This window comes from Phoenix dactylifera, chromosome 18 (assembly GCF_009389715.1).
Source record: "Phoenix dactylifera cultivar Barhee BC4 chromosome 18, palm_55x_up_171113_PBpolish2nd_filt_p, whole genome shotgun sequence".
NCBI lineage: Eukaryota > Viridiplantae > Streptophyta > Magnoliopsida > Arecales > Arecaceae > Phoenix > Phoenix dactylifera.
In genome coordinates this window covers 6,414,854-6,442,566 of record NC_052409.1, presented here as the reverse complement: position 1 = coordinate 6,442,566, position 27,713 = coordinate 6,414,854, and the positions used below count along the sequence as shown (strand labels likewise).

At 37.7% G+C, this 27,713-nt stretch overlaps 1 protein-coding gene and 1 long non-coding RNA gene across 4 annotated transcripts; both read left to right on the top strand.

Moving 5' to 3' along the window:
- Positions 1–2,138: 2,138 nt before the first annotated feature.
- On the top strand, positions 2,139–18,255 carry LOC103710691 (MADS-box transcription factor 50-like). 3 transcript variants are annotated; one of them, XM_039115535.1, is made up of 8 exons: positions 2,139–2,287; positions 2,392–2,610; positions 16,646–16,727; positions 17,011–17,072; positions 17,150–17,249; positions 17,338–17,379; positions 17,543–17,584; positions 17,824–18,255. In XM_039115535.1, exons 3-8 carry the CDS (start codon positions 16,647–16,649, stop codon positions 17,986–17,988), a joined length of 492 nt encoding a protein of 163 aa, XP_038971463.1. In that variant the 5' UTR covers positions 2,139–2,287; positions 2,392–2,610; position 16,646; the 3' UTR covers positions 17,989–18,255. The 3 variants fall into 3 exon arrangements, with proteins under 3 accessions (XP_038971463.1, XP_038971464.1, XP_038971462.1); XM_039115536.1 differs by having other exon boundaries at positions 2,389–2,610; XM_039115534.1 differs by lacking the exon at positions 2,139–2,287 and having other exon boundaries at positions 2,292–2,610.
- A 3,052-nt stretch (positions 18,256–21,307) lies between these two features.
- Positions 21,308–22,160, top strand: LOC120104445. Its single transcript, XR_005506871.1, has 2 exons — positions 21,308–21,498; positions 21,645–22,160. It is a non-coding gene; the product is annotated as an uncharacterized LOC120104445 (long non-coding RNA).
- The last annotated feature ends 5,553 nt before the right edge of the window (positions 22,161–27,713 follow it).

The window sequence follows — 27,713 nt, the reverse complement described above, 5'->3', positions numbered from 1 at the left end:
GACTTCAGTTCTTGCATGTCATGTATTATAACTTAGGAATCAAATATATATGCGACTAAAGAAGACTTGTGCTACTTTCAATAATCACCAGCTTGCCGCCGTGATTCAGGAGCTGATCTTAGCATCCCATTCTTGATGTGCAACTTTGACCTACAAGCAAAGTTTGTGTTCTCACTGCTTTTGTTACTGATTGGCTTGCCACATGTTGTTTCTTATGGATTCAGAAAACTCGATGGTGATTTTTGTGATTATGAACGATCTGAGTACAGGGGATGATCAGTGGGTCTAGAGCAGTTGGAAGAAGATCAAGATGTACGCCCTCCAGATAAATCGATGCTCTGCAACATCATTATGCTCTCTATGGAGCAATTGGTGATGTGCATGGAGTGCAAGTATAAATTTTCTTTACGCCTTTAAGCAATTCCTTCCGTTCCCCTTGGTCACGTATCATTTCTATGGTTTCTTATCCTCGATCTCCCCCTATTCCCGGCCACACCTGCTATTTTTTTTGATTTTAACTGAGCTTCTTATTGGCAGCACAGGGAAGCACAATCAAAGGATCCCTCAAAGAAACATTACTTGTTCAAAAAACAGTTCCAAGGCTAGATTACTCCTTGAAACGGCAGGTTTCAGGGCTGACGTGGAATCAAAACAGACATACCAGTGGATATATGTTGATCAAGAAATCATGATTCATCACAGCATTTTGATAGACTATGACACGCAAACAGCTGCATCCATCCTATTAATGAGTAATTTTAATAACAGCATATTAATTAAGGCTGTCATGGCCTCCCATTTCGTATGTAATTGGTGGAAGATAAGCATGCCAAAGGCTTAAAATGAAGAGAAATTTTTGTCCCACTAGTCTTGTCTTGTGCGTTCATTCGTGTTCGTGCTGCTAATCGCATTTCACCTTTTATATTTTGTTCACACGTACATTATTTCATCTTTCAGGAGTAAAGGAGTCTTCATACGCTTGATCTATGAATTGATATAGGTCACTGTGAAGTCTCCTAAAGAAAGAGTAGGTGGTACTGGATTCCTTGCCTAATAAAATGCACTAGAGAATTAAGACGTTTGTTATAAGGATTAATAAATCTAAGGAACCTTTAAAACGTGGGCTTAGCAGTGGCATTTTTCTTTGGGGAAACTTCCCCTGTCGTCGACCTTGTGGCGGTCCAGGATTTTGCTTCAGCCCGCGTCCAAAACGGCAATGATTTCGTGCATCGTGCGGAGAGAGAGAGAGAGAGAGAGAGATCTACCGCTGTGGAAGCCTACAGGCTACAACGTGTCCTGAAAAAGGAAACAAATAGCAAACGGTGAATGAAAAAGGAAAACGATAGCCCAAATTCATGGACTTCTTTAAAAGAGTGGGCCCCAAGCCCGCCTGTCACTCACATATCATGTGGGCCCCATCTCATGGGATTCCAAGATGCCTCGTTTGTTTTTTTAAAGAACCACATTTGTCTCTGTTCTCCGTTAATAAAAACATTGCTAAATATTTTAGTATAATTTTTTGGTATAATTGCACTACTAACAGTCAGGATTAGTGATCACTCTAAAATAGCCATCTATGCCCGAACCGACAAATTTTGGGTTGGGTCATCCCCAAACCTGGTGCATTTAATAATTACTCAAAAAGGAATGGGAGGGAAAACTGCGGACGAGAATCACGAGCTCTTTGGCCAATGGGAGCTCGGCTTCACCCCTCTCGCCTTCCCTCCCACGGCAAATTTCCGAAAGATTTAATAACCCCATCAAGTCCACACCCAAGAGGAGCAGCGGGACCCACCGATCGAGAAAAGTGAGGTCGGTGTGTATAACTTTGGGGCGTTCAGAGAAACAAGATGGGCCCGACGAGGTCCTGAAAGAGGCGAGGCACGTGACTCGGTCCGCCCCCTACCCCCGCGACGACCTCCCTACTGCACGTATCGCCATTCCACCGGCGACTCGTACGTCCGTCGCCGGAACAGGGACCGCAGTGGCCGCATCAGCTGCCTCTTGCCGAACACCCAACACCGTCCCCTCTGACGTACGCCTCTGAACCTACCACATGCTGCCACGTCAATCATGGAGAATGTAATTCACGTCTTCCGTCACCGGGCGTGGAAGTTTGGTTTGCTTTAGTCGGAAACGGGGTTGGTCGCCTCTTTATTGGGGCCTTTCCTCGTGGAGACAAATAAAGAAAGAAAAGGAGGGCCTTCAGAAGGATCTATTTGTGCTATTTTTGTTTCCCTGGGCTCATTTTTTAGCCCCAGGTGTCCCCTATCCTTTTCCATTGCTGGTAACTTTCTCGGTTTATTCTCCCTCTACTGTTCTTCGTTTTCTCGTTTAATTCAAGTTTTATTCTTCCTTCCTCTTCTAATCCTTCCAATCTTTGGGAAGAAGAGGAATAACGGTGGAATAATTAGCTGGAGATCATCATGGTTCGGGGAAGACGGAGGTGAGACGGATCGAGAACGCGACCAGCCGCAGGTGACGTTCTCCCAAGCGCCGGAATGGTCTCCTAAAGAAGGCCTTCGAGCTCTCCGTCCTCTGCGACGCCGAGGTGGCGCTCATCGTCTTCTCCCCTAGAGGAAAACTCTACGAGTTTTCCAGCTCCAGCAGGTCCTCTCTCTATCTCTTTGCCGTTCTGTGCGTGTGTGATGTGATTTCTTGGGTTGATGAACCGAAAGGTTTGTTCTTTGGTGTCGTACTGCTTTGGCTGTAATAGTACCGTGTGGGAGGGTTTGCCATGTTGTCCTTTGGACCTTGCTTCAGATCTTGGGACGGGTGTGTATAGGTCCATGGATGTTTCTGTTTGTGTGTGCATTAAATCTTTGATCATCTTTTTCCTTCGTCCAGGTTCATGTTGGTGGTTCTTTTTTCTACATAATAAGTGGTTTTTTTTCTCGTTTTTCATTTAAAAAAAGGACTATCGTTAGAGGAAAAAAAAAGCATTATTTCTTTAATTATTTTTGTACGGGTTTGGACTCTTTGTCCTTTGGGGGATGAATGTGTGCTGGATCGCAGAGAGGGGCCAGGAATAGAGAAAGGAAGCAACGGTTGTGATGGGAGATTTTTTGGAGACAAGAAACATTTTTATTGGAGGGTATGTACTATGTACTGAGTCACCTGTCGAAGACAGCAAATTGGAAAGACGGTGCACTCTGTGCAAGTGTGGAGAGATTTATCTGGACAAAGAAAACGATGACCATTATTCTTGTCTTACAAGAAAGAGATGAGAAATTAGTGGGTATTATACAAGGCAGTGGAAATTCTTACACCAGTTAGGAGTTGTTATCGCATTTCATGTGTTTATATATCTACGGTGCTTCCATTTATTTGGGTTTGCAGCTGTATATTCGAAAGAAGACGGGCTTAGACTTTTAGAGAGAGGAAAATAGAACCAACAATATCAACTATTTTTAATTGCATAGGAATTGAAGTAGCTAGCTAATCCTAACAAAATGTCCAGCCGATTGTTAGTCATCATTGTCGAGTCTCGGTTGCTAATAATTAAGACACTTTTTCTTGGAGAGCATGCCATGAAGCTTTAAAGTTTCTCCTCAAGTTGTGTCTTGGTGATTATGATTTGCAGGTTATTTATTTGATGTGTCGGCTTGCTCCTTTCATTTGTGTGTGAACTCTTGAATCAAGATATAGATACAAATTCTGGGGTGTTTACATTGCTTGCTGAACCATGTTTACCTAGTCGCAAACATGTTTGTCAATAGCTTGGCATCAAGAGTTTTTTCTGCTCTTATCGTTTTGTACTATAAAATCTATATCTTTTGTTTTATTGTTACGCACAAAAAATTATACATTTGCTTTTCTTATCAATTAGTTTTATTATCTGAAGTGAAATGTGTGCATGGTTATGGTAAGCAATTAAATGTGATTGACTAATGTTTGCTTTGTCACATAACACATTTCCATCAAGTTCTTTCCATGGACTACTTTGATAGACAACAAACACATAAACATAGCCACCATTATGTCAGAACAAACATGTATACTGCAATTCCATTTAAACTCATTTCTTGTTATTTCAACAGCAAAGTGTTGTGAAGTGAAGCTTGTTCAGAGCTTCAATGAAGTTCTACTATTTTACAAGCATAGAAACTTAACTGAATGTTAGTTTATCATCTTGAAAGGTGCGATATATGGTCTGAATCTAAAACTATATTTCTTAGTATAGGTTCAAAGCATTTAGAAACTGAAAGAGATTCTTCTTTAAAGAAGTATGTCTTGAGCTGTTTGACTCAAATTGTCAGCATATAGCAGCAACGTATGAGAATGTTTGGACAATAACATAGGAATCGTCATGAAAAACATTATGGTTCATTTGCTCTCAGTGTGTTCCACTTGAATGAATGATGTTTGTTTTAGACATATGATTTATAAAGATGATCAAAGTTGTGTTGTAATGCTTAAGTTGCCACCATGCTTCTTCAATGTCACAAATGAAATGCAAAGATGCTTAAATGCCAATGTCTGTTTGATGTGGTAACAAAATATGCACTTTTAATCTTAGTAAGTATGTGAGCAAATGCTACACTCTTTCCTTTTCATAAACAAAATGGTATGCTCGTGTAAGTCACTAGCTATTTTATCAAAGATGCATAACATCTTTTTCTCTAAATTGTCCAAAGGTATTTCATCATTAGCTAAATTTGGTATGTCCATAACATCATGAGCAGGTTTGTTTTTCAATTAATGATTTCTTTCCTTGCAATTGGAGTTGATTTTCTTTTTTATTTCTATTAGAACAATAAGTAGATTAAATATCTATGTATCAAATGTTATTTTGTGTGAAATATATACCAAAAGATATTAACACTTTCATTATATGAGACATAAGAGATATCTTCTTCGTTACCTTTCATAATTTTGTCCATCCATATTGTTTTTTAAGGATCCATTTTAGTGGTATTTAGTCATACATCAGCTATGCACTAGATAGATCTTCAATATTTATACAAGGCCGAAGAACCCAAATAATACCTTGCGGCTATCTTTTCGGTGAGGTCTTGGGTTGTTACAGATGATGTTAGAGCAAATCCGGCCCATGGTGTCACGATCGGATTTGGACATATTTTTTTTCGTGCCCTAGATCTAGGTCATGACACGCTTGATATTGTAGTTGCTGTCCACAATAACACGAAGCCCTGATAACAGTATTCTTTTATGAAACAAGATAAAGTCTGATCAAATTTAGTTACTAATCATAAGAAAGTAGGTACAGAGCTTCTAAATCATATACTTGAGTTTGTAATGTTACAACCCAAACTTATAACATAGCTACTTCTATGAATTTCTGTAACTATGCTTCATCTCCATTTTCATGTACTCTTTTCCGCTCCTAGTAGACTTAGTTATATGGAATAAATAAAAAAGAATAGAAAGAGATATATAAGCTATGCGGCTCAGTAATAACCATGCACCATCTTACCAGATCAAGCATAATATTTCACATGCCTATGTATTATTTAAGGAAATTAACAGTTATACCAAAGTAAGCATTTATAGCCAATATATCCAAAATAGTCATAAAGCAATGCATGCTCAATCATGAAAGTTCTAAATATGGAGATGCAATGTAAAATTTGCCATTATTTCATGCTTTAAAATCATGCTCTCAGATGGTAGTGACAAGGCCGTAATTTTGCCAACTATATTATCCATGGTAGGCCATTGCCGAGCTATTATAACCTGCTGGCGAGGACCGTGCATATAATCTGAGAGTTCATAATCATTATATTTTTCATAAATCATACCTTCATAATAGGTGGAAAATGACAAATAGTATCGTAAAGTTTAAAACATAATTATACCACAAATATCATTTCCATGCATTTATCATAACCATAATTCATACCAATTAAATATTCATAAAGGATGCATTGATCAATTCATGATCACATGCAATCATATGCTTGATCTTACTTTCGAGAAAATGCATCATAACAAATATATATTTCTCTAATTCATACTTTACAATTAAACACCAATTTGAAATCAATAAGATTTGTGCCAGGGTTATTTACTTTTGTTGTCAAAAAATTTCTAGATTCAGTTGGGCAACTCCACGTACCTATCAAGATCATATAAAATCAATTATTTGCTTTTCTACTTTCTATTATTTATTTTATTATATTTATTTATTTATGTATTTTTTTTCTTTTTTTTCTTTTTCCCTTTTTTCCTCTTTTTCTTCTTTCCCTTTTTTTCTTCTTTTCTTCTCCTTCCTTTCTTTTTCTTCTTCCTTCACCAGAACCTTCTTCTCAGCCCTCTTTCTCGATTCTTCTCTTCATCTCTCTCTCCTCTTCTTTTCTCTTCCCTGCTTCTTCTCCTTTCCCTGCTTCTCCCTTCTTCTTTTTTTTTTTCTCTTCTTCTCCTTTCTCGATTCACCTTCTCTTCTCTCAGCTCTCCCCTTCTTCTTCTCATCTTCTTCTCAACCCTCCCCCCTCCCTCTTATCTCCTCCTTTGAAAGGAAGGAAAGGGGAGATCCCCCACACAAGAGGGATCGGGCCCTGGCCGCACTTGCGGCCGGGCCTGTGGCACCTGCGGCCGAAGCTCGCCGGCCTGCGCCCGTGGCCGACACCCACAGCTTTCCGCGGTTCGCGCAGGCAGCCAACGTTTGCGGCCACGCCGCTCTCGGGGCAGTGGCGGCGGCTATGGATCGTCCACTCAGTAAGTCTTCCCCCCCTTTTTTTTCCTCTTCTTCTTTTTCTTCTTTCCTTTTTCTTCTTTCTTCTTCCTTTTCTTCTTCTTCTAGCATCCCTTGCTAGATCTGCGGTGACCGTAGACGAAGACCCACGGTGCCCGCGGCCGAGGGCCTGCAGCGCCGCAGGGTTCTTCCCTCTTCTTTTCTTTATTTTGTTTCATGAGGTAGAAGAAAACAAGGGTTAGGGTTTACCTTGCTCCGGGAAGAAGTTGCGGCTACTCTCTCCGGCGGCACCAATGCTAGCTCCAAACCCTAGCAGTGGAGGAGGGAGGAGTCAGAGAGGCAGAGGAGCAGGGTGGAGAAGGAAGGGAAGTGCTTAGTGGAGCTCAGATGTGGGTCAATGGCAAAGGAGAGAAAAGTTTTACAGAGGAGGCTTACGAACAGCTCTGCTCGTTCACCACCGCGATTTTAGCGGTGGTTGGGCAGGTTTGGTGGCCATTTAAGTGGCCACCACGGATTCCCGCCCCCGTTATGCCCTAGAAGGTGCAGCAAAGGATCGCGATCGGCGATCCTCTGTTCTAGCTAGGAAGAGACCTAAAATTTTTTCGAACAAGATCACTGTTAGAGTAAGATCTATCAAGGCTTTTAAGCCATTTATAATATCAGTGAATGTAGTAAACATTTCAGTTATAGACTCACTGTTTTTCATTTTAAATAATTCATATTTATGCACTAGCATACTGATTTTAGAATCTTTGACCTGGTTAGTGCTTCCAGCCTATCCCAGATTTCTTTAGCAGTCATGCAAATAGATATATGATTAACTTATTTGTATCTAAAGAACAGTAAAGAATATTCATGGCTTTTGCATTCAGCTGAGCCATTCTTTTATCATGGTCATCCCATTCAATCTCAGGTTTGAATAAGGTGATGCCATCTATAATCTTAGTTGGTGTGTGAGGTCCATTGACAATAACAGTCCATAAATCATAGTCAAGTGCTTGAATAAAATACGCATACGAGCTTTCCAATAAGTAAAGTTTGTACCATTGAAAATAGGTGGTCTGTTGGTAGATTGCCCTTCGGCAATTGAGGATCCCATGGTGGCTGCCATGATCTTTAACTCTTGATTGTTAGATCAAAAAGTTGCTGTGAGTACCAGGCTCTGATACCACTTGTTGCCAGAGGTGCAGCCCAAGAGGGGGGTGAATTGGGTCTTTTAAAATTAAAAGTGTTGAAGAGTGTAAATATTGTTATCTTTCAATAACTTGCAGATTTAGTAGCGGAAATAAGATTGCACATATAAAGCAGTGAATAGGAAGAGAAAAGCAATCAGAAATATGCAGTAGAAGAAGAGAGATAAACCACACCACACAAACACCAAAGTTTATAGTGGTTCGGTGCACTCCCAGCACCTACGTCCACTCCCCAAGCCTAGCTTAAGATTTCTCTATAATCCCAGCAGATTACAGCCTGATTATTTTTCGGGCTCACAATCAAAAATCCAGTTGGTTTTTTCAGGCAACTAACCGAAAATCTATCGCCGTTTGTTTTCCAGGCTCACAAACAACCCAGTTGGTTTTCAGACAAACCAACTAAAAACTTTACACCGTTTGTTTTTCCGGGCTCACAAATAACCCAGTTGGTTTTCAGACAAACCAACCAGAAACTATTTTCTTTTCTGAATACTTCCGATTCAGCAACTTCTAATCAAGGCTTGGAAGAATCTTTACAAGTTTCAAATGAATGAAACTATTACAGCAACAGTTAATCCAAATAAATGAATGCTGTAACCAGAAAACTTAAAGCTTTAGAATATATAGAATGAATCAATAAAAATAAAAGCTGAAGCCGATGAAGAAGTTGACTGCAGAAGAATGTCTCAATGCTTGAGCAGCAGCTCTTCTCGATTCAATGAGAAGCTTCGACTGATTTTCTCACAAGAGTAAGTTTCAGATGAGTGCCGGTGAGGATGATGAACTGTTTAGCTTTTTCTTCTCTTTTCTTAGTGGAAACTTTTCTTTGTTGATAGAATCTTTTCCTTTTTTTGTTGTTTCCTTTCTAAGGTTTCCTTGAATTTATAGACGAGTTCTTCAGAGGGATTTTGAATTCCTTTCTTTCCGTTCTGATAGGAAGCTTTTCTGTTACAAAAGAAGACAAAAGTTGTTGCAAGCTTTCCGTTGTGGTCCCAGCAGTACAAGGGTCGACTCATGTAACTCAGGGATCGACTCATGTTTATCCTGGGCTGGCACTTCAAGATATTGAGTTGGCTCTTGCTGTGATAACTTCAAAGGGTCGACTCTTTAACCTTAAGGGTCGACTCATTTTCTTCAGGAGTTGCCTCTTTAAACACAAGGGTCGACTCATGCAGTAATTTTTCTGACTGAACTGGGGTCGACTCTTCAAACGCAAGGGTCGACTCTTCAATTTCGGGGTCGACTCATTTGGAACAAGGGTCGACTCTTCAATTTCAGGGGTCGACTCATTTGGAACAAGGGTTGACTCTTCAAACTTTGTCTGAGGCGGTAAAAGCTCTTTGTTTAATTTGAACTACACAAGGGTCGACTAATGTAATACGAGGGTCGACTCATTGACTGTGCCACTTGAAGAAAACATGCTAGAGTTAACTCAAACTTGTCCTTTTTGCATAGGGGTTGACTCAAGTTTTTCAAACAGAAAACTTTAGACTTCATCTTTGATCTCTATGGATTAGATTAAGATCATTTTCCTTTTAGAACATATCTAATGAAGTGTTTGCGAAGAACTTATGATTTTGCAGTGTTTCATTTCTTCTGATTTTTCTTGACTTATAAAACTTCACAATTAAGCCAACATCATTAGTACACAACATCATCTCAAGTGTTTTGTAATCATCAAAATTCATTCTTTAGGGTTGACAGGCACTAAGAGGGAGGGGATTCTTGGAGGCGGTGGCGGGTTGGGGCCGAGCGGCCGGCTGTGAGGGAGGTGAAGGTCGTGGGAGGGAGTCGAGTCGGAGGTCGGAGGTATGCGTCGGAGTGGAGTATGCGGAGTGGAGTTGAAGGAGGAAGAAGCTGGTAAAGGAGGAGGAGGCCGGCAGAGAGGCGGAGTAGGAGAAGAAAACCAACAGAGTGGTAGCGAAGGAGGAGGAGGAGCTTAGTGGTAGGGGTGAGAGGAAAGGAGCTGGGTTGGGCTAGGGATTTGGAAAATATGTGGAACCCAACGACACTTATTAGTGTTGTTTTATTATTGGTTTCTGACGACACTTTTAAGCGTCATAACATAACAACACTTGACAAAAAAGGTCAAAAAAACTCCGTTCTAACTTGCTGACACCTTAAAGCGTCGTCATGTTCCAACGTTTGTAAGCTGTGTCGGCAAAATTTGGCGTGGTGGACAAGTTAACAACACTTTTTTCTAGCGTTGGCAAATTTCCATCGGGTTTCACACTTCTTTCTATAATGATATATTCATATTAATGGAGTCAAATAAAGAATTATCAAGTAATGTTGTATCAAGTTTGTTTACTGAGTGGTCGCATGGGCACATAGGCACCACCTAAGTAGTAGTCTAGATCCATTGCCTACAGTCAATTGGCTATTTGACAATTAAGCTTCCATCTTCTATTTGTTCTCTAATATAATGCTCTCAATTAGCTAGAAATTAACTAGCCATTCTGCCTGTAGGAGAATTGTCATCATTTGAATTCAAGGAGTGGTGTCTGGCTCTTAGTAGCTAGAAACGCTACTTATGATGATATACTTGCTTAGGAAGCTTGCCCATGTTTCCAAGCATTTCCTCATTCTAGTTGTTTATTTTTTGAAGATTTTCTCTCTCATACCCGCACTTGCATCCACTCCTTCACTTATTCTTGCATCTAGCAACTAGATCTAGCTGATTCTATTATATTAACAGACCTCTTCCAACCTTTCCTGGAGATAAAATCTAGAGAAATCTTCTTATATTTGAATAGTCACATGTCTCTTATGAGTAAGGGTGAGTGAGTGAATCCTTCTTGATTAGGTTGTGTTTGACTAAAATTTGGCTTATAATTGATAGGGTTTCATTTGATTAGTAGAGTAGTCAAGTTTGGGCTTCAAACCAAAGCCAAAAATATAAACAAAGCCAGACTTGAGATTTGCTAGCTTGCTCATTTTGGCTTGACTAAGCTCAAATAACAAAAAAATATAATTTTTAGTAATATAAATAAAATCTATTTTATTTTTTCAATTAAAATTTAATCACTACAAAGAAGAATATATCATAGCTAGAATTTTACTTGCTAGTATCTACTAACCATGAGATCTGGCAACCAGAATTAGCTAAAGATAATAAGAAACTTAGCTCAACTTTTGTGTGTGTTTGTTCCTACATCCTGGTACTGTACCAAGATGGCGGTTTTTTTTATTTTCATATTTTATTTTCAATTTTTAAAGTTTTACCTTAAAATGAATGCTTAGTAAATATTTTTTTAGTTATTCCATGTTTAAGTGGTTTTTGAGATATTTATGCAAAGTATGGTGCCCGTACTGGTATTCATAGTCATGGTTTCAATAATATTAAAAAATTGCTAATAGATGCAAATGAAACATCACGTGTAAATCATATTATCTATAGTAGAATCAAAGATGTATGGTGCTGGGATGCGTATATGATTCAGATACATATATGACACGGATTCTAGGAGCTGGATGTCGGTAACACATTGGATATAAAACATTTTTAGATATAATGATATAAAAAATCTGGAAGGAATATATGATACAAGTAGGTATTGAGAATGAATAACTATATTTTCTAGCTGATGTAAAATAGAATCCATTAGGCATAATGGTTAAGCCCAATATAATCCATACACAATCTGTAACATCAACATCTACAAACTCCATTTGGTCATAAGCCAAATGTGTGTGTGTGTGTGTATGTACGTGTGTACGTGTACAAATATGCATGCATGCATGCATGCATGTACCAATATGCATACATACATATGTGCACACACACACCCCAAATAATAACACTAACATCACCAGGTTCTAAATAAGCTTCCATCATCAAAATGTCTAAAATAGCCTTCCTCCTCACCCTCAAGGGTTTCCATGAAGTCTCTTTAGCATATCTGAGAAATATTCGGTGTCCTTTTTAAGTTCAAAAAATGTAGGATACTTAGAATAAATATCTAGAATGCATCTTATTCATATCTAGCAAGTATCAGTATATGACACATATCCGATACAAACACAGCATTAATTTGAAGTATTTGTACATCCTAATCATTTGCCTAAAGTATAAGGCTACGCCCATCACTTAGATGGTATAAGAACTCTGATCATTGAAAAATTTGGAGCATGACACTTTCATGTTGCAATGATATCTTCCTTAAAGGATCAAGAAGATAAGGAAGAACAACGCAATAGAAGAAACGAGAATAACACAGGTAAGTCAGAACAACAATGAAAGCCATTTTATGGTCTGTGACAAATGGATCAAAATCCTCTACGGATTTCAGCAAAAAGCCTCTAATTTTGGTAATTTGAACAAGTGCCTGCAAGTTAAAATAAGGTGATACATGGATGTTTAAAAGGGAAATTCTGGAAAACGGTCCCAAAAACTTTAGGATAAATCCTAGAAATCCTTCGGGAATTTTGGCTCAATAATCAGTGCTAGCATATAAAAATGACAAGCTCTCATGCAGTAAGTTATGACCTGAAACATACAAGATATCCCCTGCTTATATAAAACTATGTAAGAATCCAATGACCTCTGCACTCCTCGTAGTTGTTGGCATGCACTGCCTGATGAGCATATTCGCTTTTGTCACTATAGTTCTAAAATTTATTTCCTGTTTCTACCCAAGATTCAACTTCTATATATGCTTTACAACAGGATAAAGTGGTTATTAAGTTCTCGGCATGAAGAATGGTGCATATGACCACGCAATGATTATGTTGAAATTATTTTATTCCCAAAAAAGTTTATAACATCATTGGGTGTTGATACCAGTGACAAGGATCGATCTTGCCCTCACCCGATTTTTGCCAGGATTCCATCCATCCTAGTTCTCAAAAAAATGTTGAAACTCTTCTACTCCCCAAAATATCTTGAATTTTTCGGTGCATTAATATGGTTCTGGCCTTCCTGGTTTCCTTAAAACTATATTAATTGTGCTTTCTTGTATGAACCATATTGTTTGATTGCCCATTCTCACTGTATATTATTGGAACCATGACTATGCCATATTATCTCTGTTTATATTGGTCTGTGATGGTATGAGTTAATGTATTTGGAATTTACTTATTGGAGCATGTTCTTTGTTTACTAAGAGGGAGGGGATTCTTGGAGGCGGTGGCCGGTTGGGGCCGAGCGGCCGGCTATGAGGGAGGTGAAGGCCGTGGGAGGGAGTCGAGGAGGAGGTCGGAGGTATGCGGAGTGGAGTATGCGGAGTGGAGTTGAAGGAGGAGGAAGCTGGTAAAGGAGGAGGAGGCCGATAGAGAGGCGGAGCAGGAGAAGAAAACTGATAGAGTGGCAGCGAAGGAGGAGGAGGAGAAGAAAACTGATAGAGTGGCAGCGAAGGAGGAGGAGGAGCTTAGTGGTAGGGGTGAGAGGAAAGGAGCTGCGTCGGGCTAGGGATTTGGAAAATATGTGGAACCCAACGACACTTATTAGTGTTGTTTTATTATTGGTTTCTGACGACACTTTTAAGCGTCATAACATAACGACACTTAACAAAAAAATGTCAAAAAATCCATTCTAACTTGCTGACACCTTAAAGCGTCGTCATGTTCCAACGTTTGTAAGCTATGTCGGCAAAATTTGGCACGGTGGACAAGTTAACAACACTTTTTTCTAGCATTGGCAAATTTCCATCGGGTTTCACACTTCTTTCTATAATGATATATTCATATTAATGGAGTCAAATAAAAAATTATCAAGTAATGTTGTATCAAGTTTGTTTACTGAGTGGTCGCATGGTCACATAGGCACCACCTAAGTAGTAGTCTAGATCCATTGCCTACAGTCAGTTGGCTATTTGACAATTAAGCTTCCATCTTCTATTTGTTCTCTAATATAATGCTCTCAATTAGCTAGAAATTAACTAGCCATTCTGCCTGTAGGAGAATTGTCCTCATTTGAATTCAAGGAGTGGCGTCTGGCTCTTAGTAGCTAGAAACGCTACTTATGATGATATACTTGCATAGGAAGCTTGCCCATGTTTCCAAGCATTTCCTCATTCTAGTTGTTTATTTTTTGAAGATTTTCTCTCTCATACCCGCACTTGCATCCACTCCTTCACTTACTCTTGCATCTAGCAACTAGATCTAGCTGATTGTATTATATTAACAGACCTCTTCCAACCTTTCCTGGAGATGAAATCTAGAGAAATCTTCTTATATTTGAATAGTCACATGTCTCTTATGAGTAAGGGTGAGTGAGTGAATCCTTCTTGTTTAGGTTATGTTTGACTAAAATTTGGCTTATAATTGATAGGGTTTCATTTGATTAGTACAGTAGTCGAGTTTGGGCTTCAAACCAAAGCCAAAAATATAAACAAAGCCAGACTTGAGATTTGCTAGCTTGCTCATTTTGGCTTGACTAAGCTCAAATAACAAAAAAATATAATTTTTGGTAATATAAATAAAAATCTATTTTATTTTTGTCAATTAAAATTTAATCACTACAGAGAAGAATATATCATAGCTAGAATTTTACTTGCTAGTATCTACTAACCAAGAGATCTAGCAACCAGAATTAGCTAAAGATAATAAGAAACTTAGCTCAACTTTTGTGTGTTTGTTCCTACATCCTGGTACTATACCAAGATTGTTGTTTTTTTTGTATTTTCATATTTTATTTTCAATTTTTAAAGTTTTACCTTAAAATGAATGCTTAGTAAATATTTTTTTAGTTATTCCATGTTTAAGTGGTTTTTGAGATATTTATGCAAAGTATGGTGCCCGTACTGGTATTCATTGTCATGGTTTCAATAATATTAAAAAATTGCTAATAGATACAAATGAAACATCACTTGTAAATCATATGATCTATAGTAGAATCAAAGATGTATGGTGCTGGGATGCGTATATGATTCAGATACATATATGACATGGATTCTAGGAGAAGGATGTCAGGTAACACATTGGATATAAAACACTTTTAGATATAATGATATAAAAAATCTGGAAAGAATATATGATACAAGTAGGTATTGAGAATGAATAACTATATTTTCTAGCTGATGTAAAATAGAATCCATTAGGCATAATGGTTAAGCCCAATATAATCCATACACAATCTGTAACATCAACATCTACAAACTCCATTTGGTCATAAGCCAAATGTGTGTCTGTGTGTGTGTGTGTATGTACGTGTGTACGTGTACAAATATGCATGCATGCATGCATGTACAAATATGCATACATACACATGCGCACCCCCCCCCCCCCCCCAGATAATAACACTAACATCACCAGGTTCTAAATAAGCTTCCATCATCAAAATGTCTAAAATAGCCTTCCTCCTCACCCTCAAGGGTATCCATGAAGTATCTTTAGCATATCTGAGAAATATTCGGTGTCCTTTTTAAGTTCAAAAAATGTAGGATACTTAGAATAAATATCTAGAATGCATCTTATCCATATCTAGCAAGTATCAGTATATGACACATATCCGATACAAACACAGCATTAATTTAAAGTATTTGTACATCCTAATCATTTGCCTAAAGTATAAGGCTACGCCCATCACTTAGATGGTATAAGAACTCTGATCGTTGAAAATTTTTGAGCATGACACTTTCATGTTGCATGATATCTTCCTTAAAGGATCAAGAAGATGGGGAAGAACAACGCAACAGAAGAAACGAGAATAACACAGGTAAGTCACAAACAACAATGAAAGCCATTTTATGGTCTGTGACAAATGGATCAAAATTTTCTACTGATTTCAGCAAAAGCCTCTAACTTTGGTAATTTGAACAAGTGCCTGCAAGTTAAAATAAGGTGATACATGGATGTTTAAAATGGAATTTTTGGAAAACGGTCCCTAAAACTTTAGGATAAATGCTAGAAATCCTTCGGGAATTTTGGCTCAATAATCAGTGCTAGCATATAAAAATGACAAGCTCTCATGCAGTAAGTTATGACCTGAAACATACAAGATATCGCCTGCTTATATAAAACTATGTAAGAATCCAATGAGCTCTGCACTCCTCGTAGTTGTTGGCATGCACTGCCTGATGAGTATATTCGCTTTTGTCACTATAGTTCTAAAATTTATTTCCTGTTTCTACCCAAGCTTCAACTTCCATATATGCTTTACAACAGGATAAAGTGGCTATTAAGTTCTCGGCATGAAGAATGGGTGCATATGAGCACGAAATGATTATGTTGAAATTATTTTATTCCCAAAAAAGTTTATAACATCACTGGGTGTTGATACCAGTGACTTAGGATCGATCTTGCCCTCACCCGATTTTTGCCAGGTTTCCATCCATACTAGTTCTCTAAAAAATGTTGAAACTCTTCTACTCCCCAAAATATCTTGAATTTGTCGGTGCATTAATATGGTTCTGGCCTTCCTGGTTTCCTTAAAAACTATATTAATTGTGCTTTCTTGTATGAACCATATTGTTTGATTGCCCATTCTCACTGTATATTATTGGAACCATGACTATGCCATATTATCTCTGTTTATATTGATCTGTGATGGTATGAGTTAATGTATTTGTAATTTACTTATTGGAGCATGTTCTTTGTTTATAAGTTTCTATTTTGTCTTCTGTAACTTTAAATACTAATTTTGTGACTTGGCTGACTCAAATCATGATATATTTTAGCACTCTATTTTGTCCATTTAACTGGAATAATGGACAATTAGCTGTTTGATTTATTGCTTAATGAATTTCTTTTTCTGCCAAGAATATTATTTACGACTATTTGATGCCAATTTTGTCAGCCAAATCTAGTTTGAAGTGATTATTTTTCTTTTTTCTTTTTTCACTTTGTGATTCCTCAGCATGCAAAAGACAATCGATCGTTATTTGATGCATACAAAAGATGTCGACATCAACATCAGAGCAACAGAACGAATTATGCAGGTTGGGAGTGATTCACTTTTTGCTTGAACAATTAGACCTATCCTATTATCTGACTCACATGAGATTAACAGTTTGAAATACACCCATAGAAACAGGGATATGGAGAGATTTACAGTATATTTGTATGGCATGCTGCGGACTGCTGTATATAGTAAATGAGATATATAATTCTGATCACTAAGAGTGCACCAAGGAGAAAACTTTTCAACTTAAAATCAAGTATTCTGCTATCCTGATTTGTTTGTCAAGTCTATGTTCTGACACTGAATTGCTGGAACTGCAGCAACGGAAGTCTGAAGTTGAAAGCATGACAAAGGAGATTGAACATCTCGAAGCCTCTAAAAGGTCAAGTTTTGAACATTAATTATAGCTTACTTTCTAGTTTACATTGTTACACTTTAGGAGATTAAAATTTAGTGCAGGAAGCTATTGGGTGAGGGTTTAGGATCATGTTTGTTAGACGAAGTCCATGGACTAGAGATGCAGCTGGAGCAAAGCCTAATCAAAATCAAGGAAAGAAAGGTGAATTTTAATGACATTATTTCTTTTGTTTGAATTAAACCTACGATATAACATTATTTACCATAGATGCTACTTGTATTTTATTCAGTATCGCATGCAAATGGAGCAAATTGCACAGCTAAAAGAAGATGTAAGCTACTACCACCTTCACACTCTTCTTGAGAAAAACGGAGGGAGGAGGAGACCCTATCTCCTGCCAGTTTACTCTTTCATACTTGCATAAAATGCTATATTTTTCCAAGGACTAATAGTATTAATAAAGAATTCCTTTTGCTTTTGCTTATCAAAATCAGGAGAGGATTCTTTTGGAAGAGAACTCATCATTACGTGGAAAGGTAAGAGTCAGTTAATGCAGATTATCCTTGTGATCCATCATCAAATCATTACATCAAAGAGTTCTTTTGGTTTCAATGCATGGCCTGGTCATTTGTGATAGTTACCTATACAACAGAATTTGCCCCCATTGAATTGCTTACTTCAAGGGAAATGTGCCCATGGTTCATTTGGCGTAGATCAGCGCGTCATGATAGGAGCTCAAGACCCTTACTAACTCGAAATTTTTCTTTATCTGTAGTGCAAGACAGAACGTCCGGTACAACTGATAACTCAGGCATCTGCAAATGATCAGGCCCGTCAAAATATGGAGGTAGAGACACAGCTGATTATTGGAAGGCCAGGAAGTAGTGAGGCTAAACAACAGGATCATGTTAGCCTCAACAAATATGAGTCACAGGTTTAGAGCTTGCACTTGATTATGCACACCTCCGAACAATAAGTTCATGACACACCAATTGTTTAACTTTTCTTCAAATCCTCAATCCTTACAACGATTCGAACAATGGGACATCAAAAGGTCAAAATAACAGAGTGAATTGTTTTCGGTGTTAGTTATAGACCTTCAAATTTGTCAGAAAAGAGTAAGAATTCAAAAAATATACATACTTATCATCTATGTGATCTGGTATGAGTAAAGACATGATAATTTCAAATTTCTTAATCGTTCCAAGATTTGGACTTGGATGAATTTTTTTTTTATATAATTTTATGTATTTGTAATGTACATAGTGGTTTACACTGAACCGATGCGCACCGAAAACATGGAATGTTTACAAGTACTGGGTGAACATTTCCTTCAAGGTACAATAAGAAAAAAGGTATAAAGAAGATTCTCACAAAAATGGGAGCTGGATTGCATTAGTGTGCAGCTTTGTGAATAAGAATGAGATGCATCACCAGGTTGCCAAGATTTTCCCAGCTTTCATGGCTTTTAATTTGTAGAACTAAATCGTAGACTATTTCATACTAATTCTTAGTGCTTGTTGCTACACTTGTAGGACTTTGAGCAATGTGATACCATGAGATTTTTCACCTTTAGATCTTCATGTGATGCATTTCTTTTTTCTTTTTTTCCTTTTTTTTAAAGAGGAAAAATAGGACATCATTTTTTAAAATACAGAGGTAAAGCCGAACCAGAAAAGAGTTCAGTAGCACTCTGCCATTACTTTGAAAGCGTTATACTAATACCGGCTTCATAGACCTTAAATTATTCGAGAGAGGGGCCTTTTTTCCACCTTCCTATGGTTATGCTTTTTCCTTAAGAAACATATGGTGCGTAGTACCTGTTCTAAAAATTTTATGTACATGTGTGCCATCATTTTGATGATCCTTTTGGTAACCAAAAAGTAACGCAAATACTTTCCTCTCCTCTTGAGCCGCAGTGGAATGAAAAAGAAAGAAAAAGAAACTTAATGTGATTACCAAGAAGTGCATGCATACTCCCACTATGAATCTTTTGACCACTATATGACAAACAGTAGCAATGGCCATACTCCCAGAATTCTTAGAATCTGGACGTGATATCGCAATTTTATAAGTAGGACATATTCGCTGTAAAGTTTTTGTGAGGATGACTTACGTATCATCCAAGTGAGGCTGGTCTATTTGACTACAAATTCCCAGAGAGGCCAAAACACTGCAGCTTTTCTTGTGCATGCATGGTGACATATTATATCTTCTAATGAAATTGAGTTGAATCTATGTAAAATTATGCCTGTGTTAGTATCCATCATGGTATATGAACCTAAAGTTATCTGGCAATAATCAACAAGCAGGGAGGAAGGAGGCTTCTTTTGAGGTACGTACACCTCTTAGGAGAGCCAATGTATTCCACTTGTAAATATCTCCTTTTGTAAATAGTTTCAGCAATAAAGGACGGGTGGCTTCTTTGCCTCCTTTTACCTTTAAAAAAAAGAAGGAAAACTGAAGTTCTATGTTCTAGATGAAACTTATATAAGATGCCAACCACACATTGAGAGATGATATATACCTTTCGTTGGATGCTTATGTGCCGAACTACAGAAGTATGATCTAATTTTGTTCTTGTCAAGGTTTGCAGCAAAAGTGAACCACAAACCTCCTCAAATTGGAGTTCTGGGATTCACATTATATATGGTGCATTTCAAATATTTGAACATACATACATACATATCATTTTACTAAGATATTTGAAAAGATATAAATTGAAATCTACGTCGTCGATTATGATTTACGTATCATAGGATTCTATGTATATAATAAAACATACTGTGAAGTGATATTTTATGGGAAAACTTAGAGCCATGCAGTAGCCCGTCGATTTTGACAAAATATTTTTTTTTTCTTTTCCCATGCGAGCGATAAAACCAATAATTTATATAATTGTGAGGATTCATGCAGGCATATATGTTTAGTCCCACGTCGGTTATTCACTCAATAAATCTTTGATAATTATATATATAGGACCAAGAAATTAAAAAAAATATTTTTCGGCAGGTCATTCTGGATGAGGTTCTAGGTTTTTATACATGGTATCAGAGCAGATCTGTTATAGGGTCCATAAAAACTAAGAGACACTATAGCATAGATTTGTAAAGGTTGATCATAAGCCGATCATGGTATTTGTGATTAGATTTGAATGTATCTGAATTTTTAACCTAATGAGGATGCTGAAACTTAAATAAAGAGAGAGTATGTGAGGATCCGTATAGATGTATGTTTAGTCATACATCAATTTTTATATACATGATCGGGAAATAGTATACGTCCTCGTTAGTTTCTTTGCATAAGCCCTACGTTGCAACCAGGGCCGGCTCGGGCCTTAGGCGACTGAGGCGGTCGCCTAAGGCCCCCAATCCACGGAAGGCCCCCGCCCCCACCCCACGGTCCCCACTTCCCACACGCCACAGCCCACAGCATAGTTTTTTTTTTTTTATTTAAGCCGAGCTGGAACTCTGGAAGCCTGGAACTCCTTGACATGATGACATCCCCACCCCTGAGCCGTTCTGCCTTTCCCATCCATCTCCTGATCTCCGATAGCTAGAGACCTAGAGTGACAGTCGTAGCTGGGCGCTGGGCAGTGGGCGACGGCCGACGGCTACGGCAGTTCAGCAGCTACAGTGCATCTCCTTCGGCCTTCGGCGTCTCCCCAACGGCAGAGTGGCTGGGCAACGGCTACGGTGACAAATGACAAGCAACGGGCATTTCTTCCCTCCTTCTCTCCCCCCTTCTCAGTTCTCTGCCGCCGGTGATTTTCTTTTTATAGGTGAACCAGTGAACCTTCTCCCAAATCCCAAATTCCCAATCTCCCGTTCTCCGTTCTCGGCAGACTCGCAGGCTCGCAGCACCGCTCCATCTCTCCTCGTCGACTCGTCGTCCTCGGCTCCTCCGAGGCTCCGAGCCTCCGACCTCCGGCCTCCGGGCTCCGGGCCTCCGGCTCCAAGAAGGCAGAACCCTCCTCCTCCGGCTCCGTCCTCGGTGGCTCGGTCCTCCTCCTCCGGCTCCAAGAAGGCAGATCTCCTCTCCAGCTCTTGGACCGCCGGCCGGATCTCCTCTCCTGGGCCCTGGCCGACGCCCGACGTCGCCGTCCTCGGCTGTCAGCTCCTCCCGTCCTCCAAGTTCCAACCTTCGGGCTTCGGCCGACGGAAGACCGGGCGAGTGGCTAGCTGCCGGCCCGCCGGCCGGATCTCCTCTGAGAGGAGTCCTCTCCAGACTCCAGCTCTCCTCGCCGTCCTCGGCTCCGACCTCCGGGCTCCGCCGCTCCGGCTTCCTCCGCTCCTCGGCACTCCGCAGTCCGCACTCGGCAGCTCGGCTCACTCCAACTCTCCAAGGACCAAAATCCACCATCCTCAGTCCTCACTGTCTCACTGAGTGTCTCTGTGTCTGAATCACTGATCGGCTGATCCCAAATTGGATTCCCAATTCCCGGTGTCCGGTGAGAATCAGACAATCTAATCCACCGTCTCTCCTCTGTTAGCTCCTAAGCTAGTTTACTTTACTAATTAATCTTTTGATCCAATTAATTTTTATTTAGTCGAGTTAGAGACAGTAGAATTGATTTTTTTTTGGGTCCAAATGTAGGTTGGTTGTGACTTCGGCGGTTCGGCCTCTTCTCGCCGTTGAGTTCGGCACTATTCGGCCTCTTCTCGACACAATTAAGTTCGGCACTACTTGTCGGATCCGAGTTTGTTTTTCTTGACACAATCAAGTTTTTTATATTTTGATTTATTTGTGGTGTTTTTTTAATTTCTTAGTTTGATAATATTATTTATAGATTAAAATGTCTAATAGAAAATATGACTGTGGGTATGAAAAACTCAAAAAAAAAAAGAAAAATCGATAAACTCATTCAATCTCAAAAAGGAGCTCTAGATAGATTTGTTGTTACAAACAAACAAAATACCACATCAAATTCAACTCAGGAATTAGCAACAGAACAGACACCCGAAATAGAGTTAAAAAATGAGATTGCTAGTGAAACACTATCTAGTGAAGAGCACTATGAAGAATCAGATGGAGATAAGATAAACAAGAAAAAAGATTGTGGAACTAGTTCTATTTCTACAAATTTTTATGATCCTGGTCAATGGAAAAATATTGATACAAAATTTAGAGATCTAATGGTGGAAAGAGGTCCAATTAGAGATTATGATTTTCATTTTCCTAAGGATGAAAACAATAGACACTTCTCTACGATATATTACATTCGTAAGTTACCTAATGGTGAAAAATATGATAGAAGATGGTTAGTATATTCGAAAGATTTGGATAGAGTATATTGTTTTTGTTGTAAATTATTTAATTCAAAGCCTAGCACGAGTCAATTAGTCAATGAAGGAAGTGAGGATTGGAAAAATCTAGGTATCAAGCTTAAAAGTCATGAAACAACTAATGAACATATCATTAGCATGAATAGATGGATTGATTTAGAAGTGAGATTGCTAAAAAATAATACAATTGATAAAAGTCTTCAAGAACAAATAAACCAAGAGAAGGATCATTGGAAAAAAGTTCTATTGAGAATTATTGCTGTCGTAAAAAATCTTGCAAAAAATAATTTAGCATTTCGAGGAAAGAATGAAAAGATCTATCAAAGCAATAACGGAAATTTTCTAAGTTTTATTGAAACGATTTCAGAATTTGATCCAGTAATGCAAGAACATATTCGACGCATTCAACATGGTGAAATTCACAATCATTATTTAGGTCATAATATTCAAAATGAATTGATTCAAATATTAGCATCTGAAATTAAAGCTATAATAATTAAAAAGATTAAAGAAGCAAAATACTTTTCTGTAATACTTGATTGCACTCCTGATGCAAGCCATCAGGAACAAATGACCCTAGTTTTAAGATGTGTAGATACTTCAACAAGTCCAGTAAAAGTAGAAGAATATTTTTTAGAATTTTTAGAAGTAGATGATACATCTGGAAAGGGTCTTTTTAATGAACTTATAAATGTAATAGAAAAACATAAACTTGAGGTTAATGATATAAGAGGACAAGGGTATGACAACGGATCTAATATGAAAGGAAAACATCAAGGTGTACAAAGAAGATTATTAGATATAAATTCTAGAGCGTTTTACACACCATGTGGATGTCATAACTTAAATTTAGTATTATGTGATATTGCTAACTCATGTCCTAAGGCTATATCTTTTTTTGGAGTGATACAACGAATTTATACCTTATTTTCTTCTTCTACAAAACGATGGAAAATTTTACAAAATAATATATCCACATTAACTCTTAAACCCTTGTCACAAACACGTTGGGAAAGTCGTATTGAAAGTGTCAAAGCAATTAAAAACCAAGCTCCTAAAATAAGAGATGCCTTAGTTCAATTAGCGGAAACTAGTGAAGATCCTAAAACAAAGAGTGAAGCCACATGTTTAGCTACATATGAGATTGAAAATTTTGAATTTTTATTAGGCATGAATATTTGGTACGATATATTGTTTGCTGTTAACTCAGTTAGTAAGATTTTACAATCTGAAGACATGCATATTGATGTTGCTATAGATCAATTAAAAGGTCTTCTTTCTTATTTAAAAAGTTATAGGGAAAATGGATTCATGAATGCTTTGAATTCATATAAAGAAATTGCAAATGAAATGGAAATAGAACCTATATTTCGTGAAAAACGTATGATCCGTAGAAAAAAATATTTTGATGAAAATAATGATGATGAGATAACAAGATCAGCTGAAGAATCTTTTAGAATTGATTACTTTTTATATATAGTAGATCAAGCTATTTTTTCAATTCAAAATAGGTTTGAACAATTTACCATATATGAAAATGTTTTTGGTTTTTTGTTTAATTTTAGAAAGTTAAAATCTTTGAATGAAGATGATTTGAAAAAGTGTTGTCTTAATCTTGAAAACTTTTTAAAGCATGGTGAATATTCTGATATTGATAGTATTGATCTGTTTTCAGAGTTAAAAATTTTAAAAGAATTTTTACAAACAGAAACTAGTACTCCTATTGATATTTTAAGTTTCATAAAAAAAACAGATTCTTTTCCAAATGCATGCATTGCATATAGGATATTATTAACAATACCTGTAACAGTTGCTTCTGCTGAAAGAAGTTTTTCAAAATTAAAGTTGATAAAATCTTATTTGCGATCAACTATGTCACAAGAAAGATTAAATGGATTAGCTATATTATCGATTGAAAATAGTATTTTAATGGATCTTGAGTATAAAAGTTTAATTAGTAATTTTGCTTCTCAAAAAGCTAGACGAATTATTTTTAAATAAAAATTTTAAAATATTTTTATACTTATTAAAAAAAATTTATTATTTAAATAATAATAAAAAAGGCCTCTTCTAATGAGTTCGCCTTAGGCCCCCAAATGTATTGGGCCGCCCCTGGTTGCAACGTAAATAGCACGGCAAAGTTTACCATGAGCATCGCAAAACATCCAACTCACCTGCCGGGCGAGCGAGACCGTGCCATCTGCCACTATGACTTCTCTTTTTCTTTTCTTATTGGGCCCGGCGCCACATCAGACCTCAACAGTTCCACATCAGACTTCAACGGTTATTGGAAGCCGGCAATAAGCTATAAAGCAACCTCCGTTACAGTGTTATGGAGGTCGTTTTCATACTTTGAGACCACCTCCATTGTATATATTGTATATAATAACAAAAGAACAATTAATAATACTCATTACAATAGATTATTTAGCATTGTAATCATTATATATCTGTACTATTTTCAAATAAAATAGTTTTATTTTCAATTTAAATTTTCTAACCAATACTTTTCAAGTAATGTTATGCAGACTGGTTTGTTTGCACGAAAATTTTTTTGTGACGCATGACCAAAGCGAATTCCAGGAACTTATGAAAATAAGTGTCACGCATAAGAGGTGTTACATATTAAACTGCCAACTTAATATAAAAGAGCTTGTGAAACTTTTTATATGCACATAGCAAACATCTCAAAATATTTTTATTTATAATTGAAAATTGAATGATTTAAAAATATACTATTATTTTTTGTTTTTTATTTAACAATGATAGTAATTATTTTAAAATTATTATTATTAATTACTTATCTATTCATTGCTTGGTTCATCCGTCCAAATCAAAGATTGGTACGATGATACATCATAGATAGTGCTAGTGAAATTGTAGATAGCGTTCAACCAATTATCGACTTTTATATATAACCAGCAAAAATCTCTAATAAGAAGTAGGGAAAGGAAAGAGAACAAAAATCATATAGGATGATAGAATCACGTTTTCTCTAGCGCCCATCTTAAAGAGGAAATCCAAAAGTTAAATAAACGTAGGACTCCTACCAATAGAGTTCGTCAATCTTATAACTTAAAAAAAAAAATCTTTTATGCACTAAAAGAGATTGTCCATAAAAAGAGATCGTCCCCATCCTTTTTCTTCCTCGTCATGCCTCTCCATTTATTCTCTTTCTTCTTATCTGTGAGGTCTCTCTTCTATTTTTCGAGTCCCTTTTTCTTCACTAAATCTTTCTCTTTTTTAGGATCTTTGCACCTAAGAGTTGATTGAATTTAAGAAATAATATATATATATATATATATATATATATATAATTTATTATGTTAGACAAAGCTAGAAAACTGTGTATCTATATTGATAAATACCATCTTCTAAAAACTATATATGGTTTATCTAGAGGTGTGTATTGACTTGCTAGATGATTAATTTGCTTGGTACGTATTACCTGGCCATGTAGTATATACTAGTAAAAAGTATATTCTGAAAACTGTGTATCGATTTACCTAAATATGTGAATTGGATCACACTAGATTTGTATTAAATAAGCTTACAATATATATTAGGAAGTCGGCGAGTATGTATCACCAGCTATGTAGTATGTATCGGTGAACATGATATTTTGGAACCTGCACATCAAATTTCTTGGAGATATATACTTAGGTTGCTAAATGACTAATTTGCTAAGTATGTATCACCTGGCCATATATTGTATATTGGTGAATATCATATTCTAGAAACTATGTATCAATTTATCTAAATATGTGTATTAGCTTGCTAAATGACTAATTTATTTGATATATGATGGGAAGAATATTGGCCATTCAAACTTCGATTGTCCCAAAATCCTTAACATCAATTTTGCTCGAGGCGAATGACCTTGGTATTGACCGGGGTGTTATTTCGGCCGGGCCAACCTCAGAGCAATGCTGAGGGTCATTAAAGAAGTTATAGTTATGGTCTCAGCCACGGTCATGCCAACTCGGCCGTAAATGCACGATCGACATAATTATTGCTGTGTGCATATCTTGAGGAGCTATTACCATGCAGTTAACATACGACGTCAGCTGTTATCGTGCATGTGTCTTCCAATGATTAAGGTAACGAACTCTTATCCCATTCTATATATAGAGGGGACTAGGGGCCTCTCAAATAAGCACGCTCAAATCCTCTGCCACTTTCATTCTCTCTCATTGTTCCACTGTTGTTTTAGAGTTCTGCATGCTAACTTAAGCATCAGAGGGTCCCTTATTGAAAACCTTTCGGCAAGCGGATTTTTTTTTCAAGTCGACCTCTCCTTTCGGATCGACATCGACAGACCTTTAATACCCTAAAGTCCTTTCTCAGCTTTCGGTCGTCCTAATTATTATCTCGATATCGGCCAACCTTAACCAACCTCGAGCAGTGACCAACCTTAGCTGCAACTAGGGTTGGAAGTGGGCTCGGGCCGGCCCAAAGCCCATCGAGTCGAGCCGCCCGCGGGCCGGGCTATGGGCTAGGCTCAATGCATTTCGGGCCGGGCTCGGGTTGAATGATTAAGCCAATTTCTATTTCGGGCCGGGCTCGGATATTTCATTGGCTCGGCTCGGGCCTGTCCCAGCCCAAGCCCACTTCCAACCCAGCCCGAAATAGAAATGGCTCATCGACCGTACTCGACCATCCTCACCCCGCGATCTGAGGGCTTTCGATCCCTGAAAAGAATTATGATCTCTCTGGTCTCTTTGTCTGGAATTTTGGTTATGGAGTTGGATGGTGGTGTTGTGTTAGTCTAGCATAGTATAAGGATTAAAATTCTTTTTATCATCATGAAGAGGCAATATCTACACAAAGGATGAAATTTAATTGACCGGGCTCGGGCCAGGCTCGGGCCGAGTTTCTGTAAAACTATTCGGGCCTAGGCCCGGCCCGAAGCCCGGAAAATCATTTCGGGCCGAGCTTGGATAGGGGTGTGGCCCGGCCCACTTCCAGCCCTAGCTGCAACAATATATATTACTTAGCTACGTAGGATATATCAATAAAAAATATATTTTAGAAATAAAAATAAAAAAAAGATATGCCATGCGCAATTTTTTTTATTTTTTTAATTATAGAAATGATAACTCTCTTCGTAGAAGGACCGTTTAAGTTTTGAATTTATTTTTTAAGGTGGGCACTGAAAAAATCGTGGCAAAATAAAGAACCTGATCCATATTTTTTTATTCTTGTGCCCGCCCAAGGGAAACCCATAAAAGGCAAACCCCGCGAAAACCTAGGAACCCGTTTTAGATTATAGAGAACAAGATTAATCTAAACACGTACCATATGATTTATGGTAATTAATCGAAAAAAGGCCAAAAAAAAAAAGCATGAGAAAGGACCGGGTACACAAGTGGGTACCACG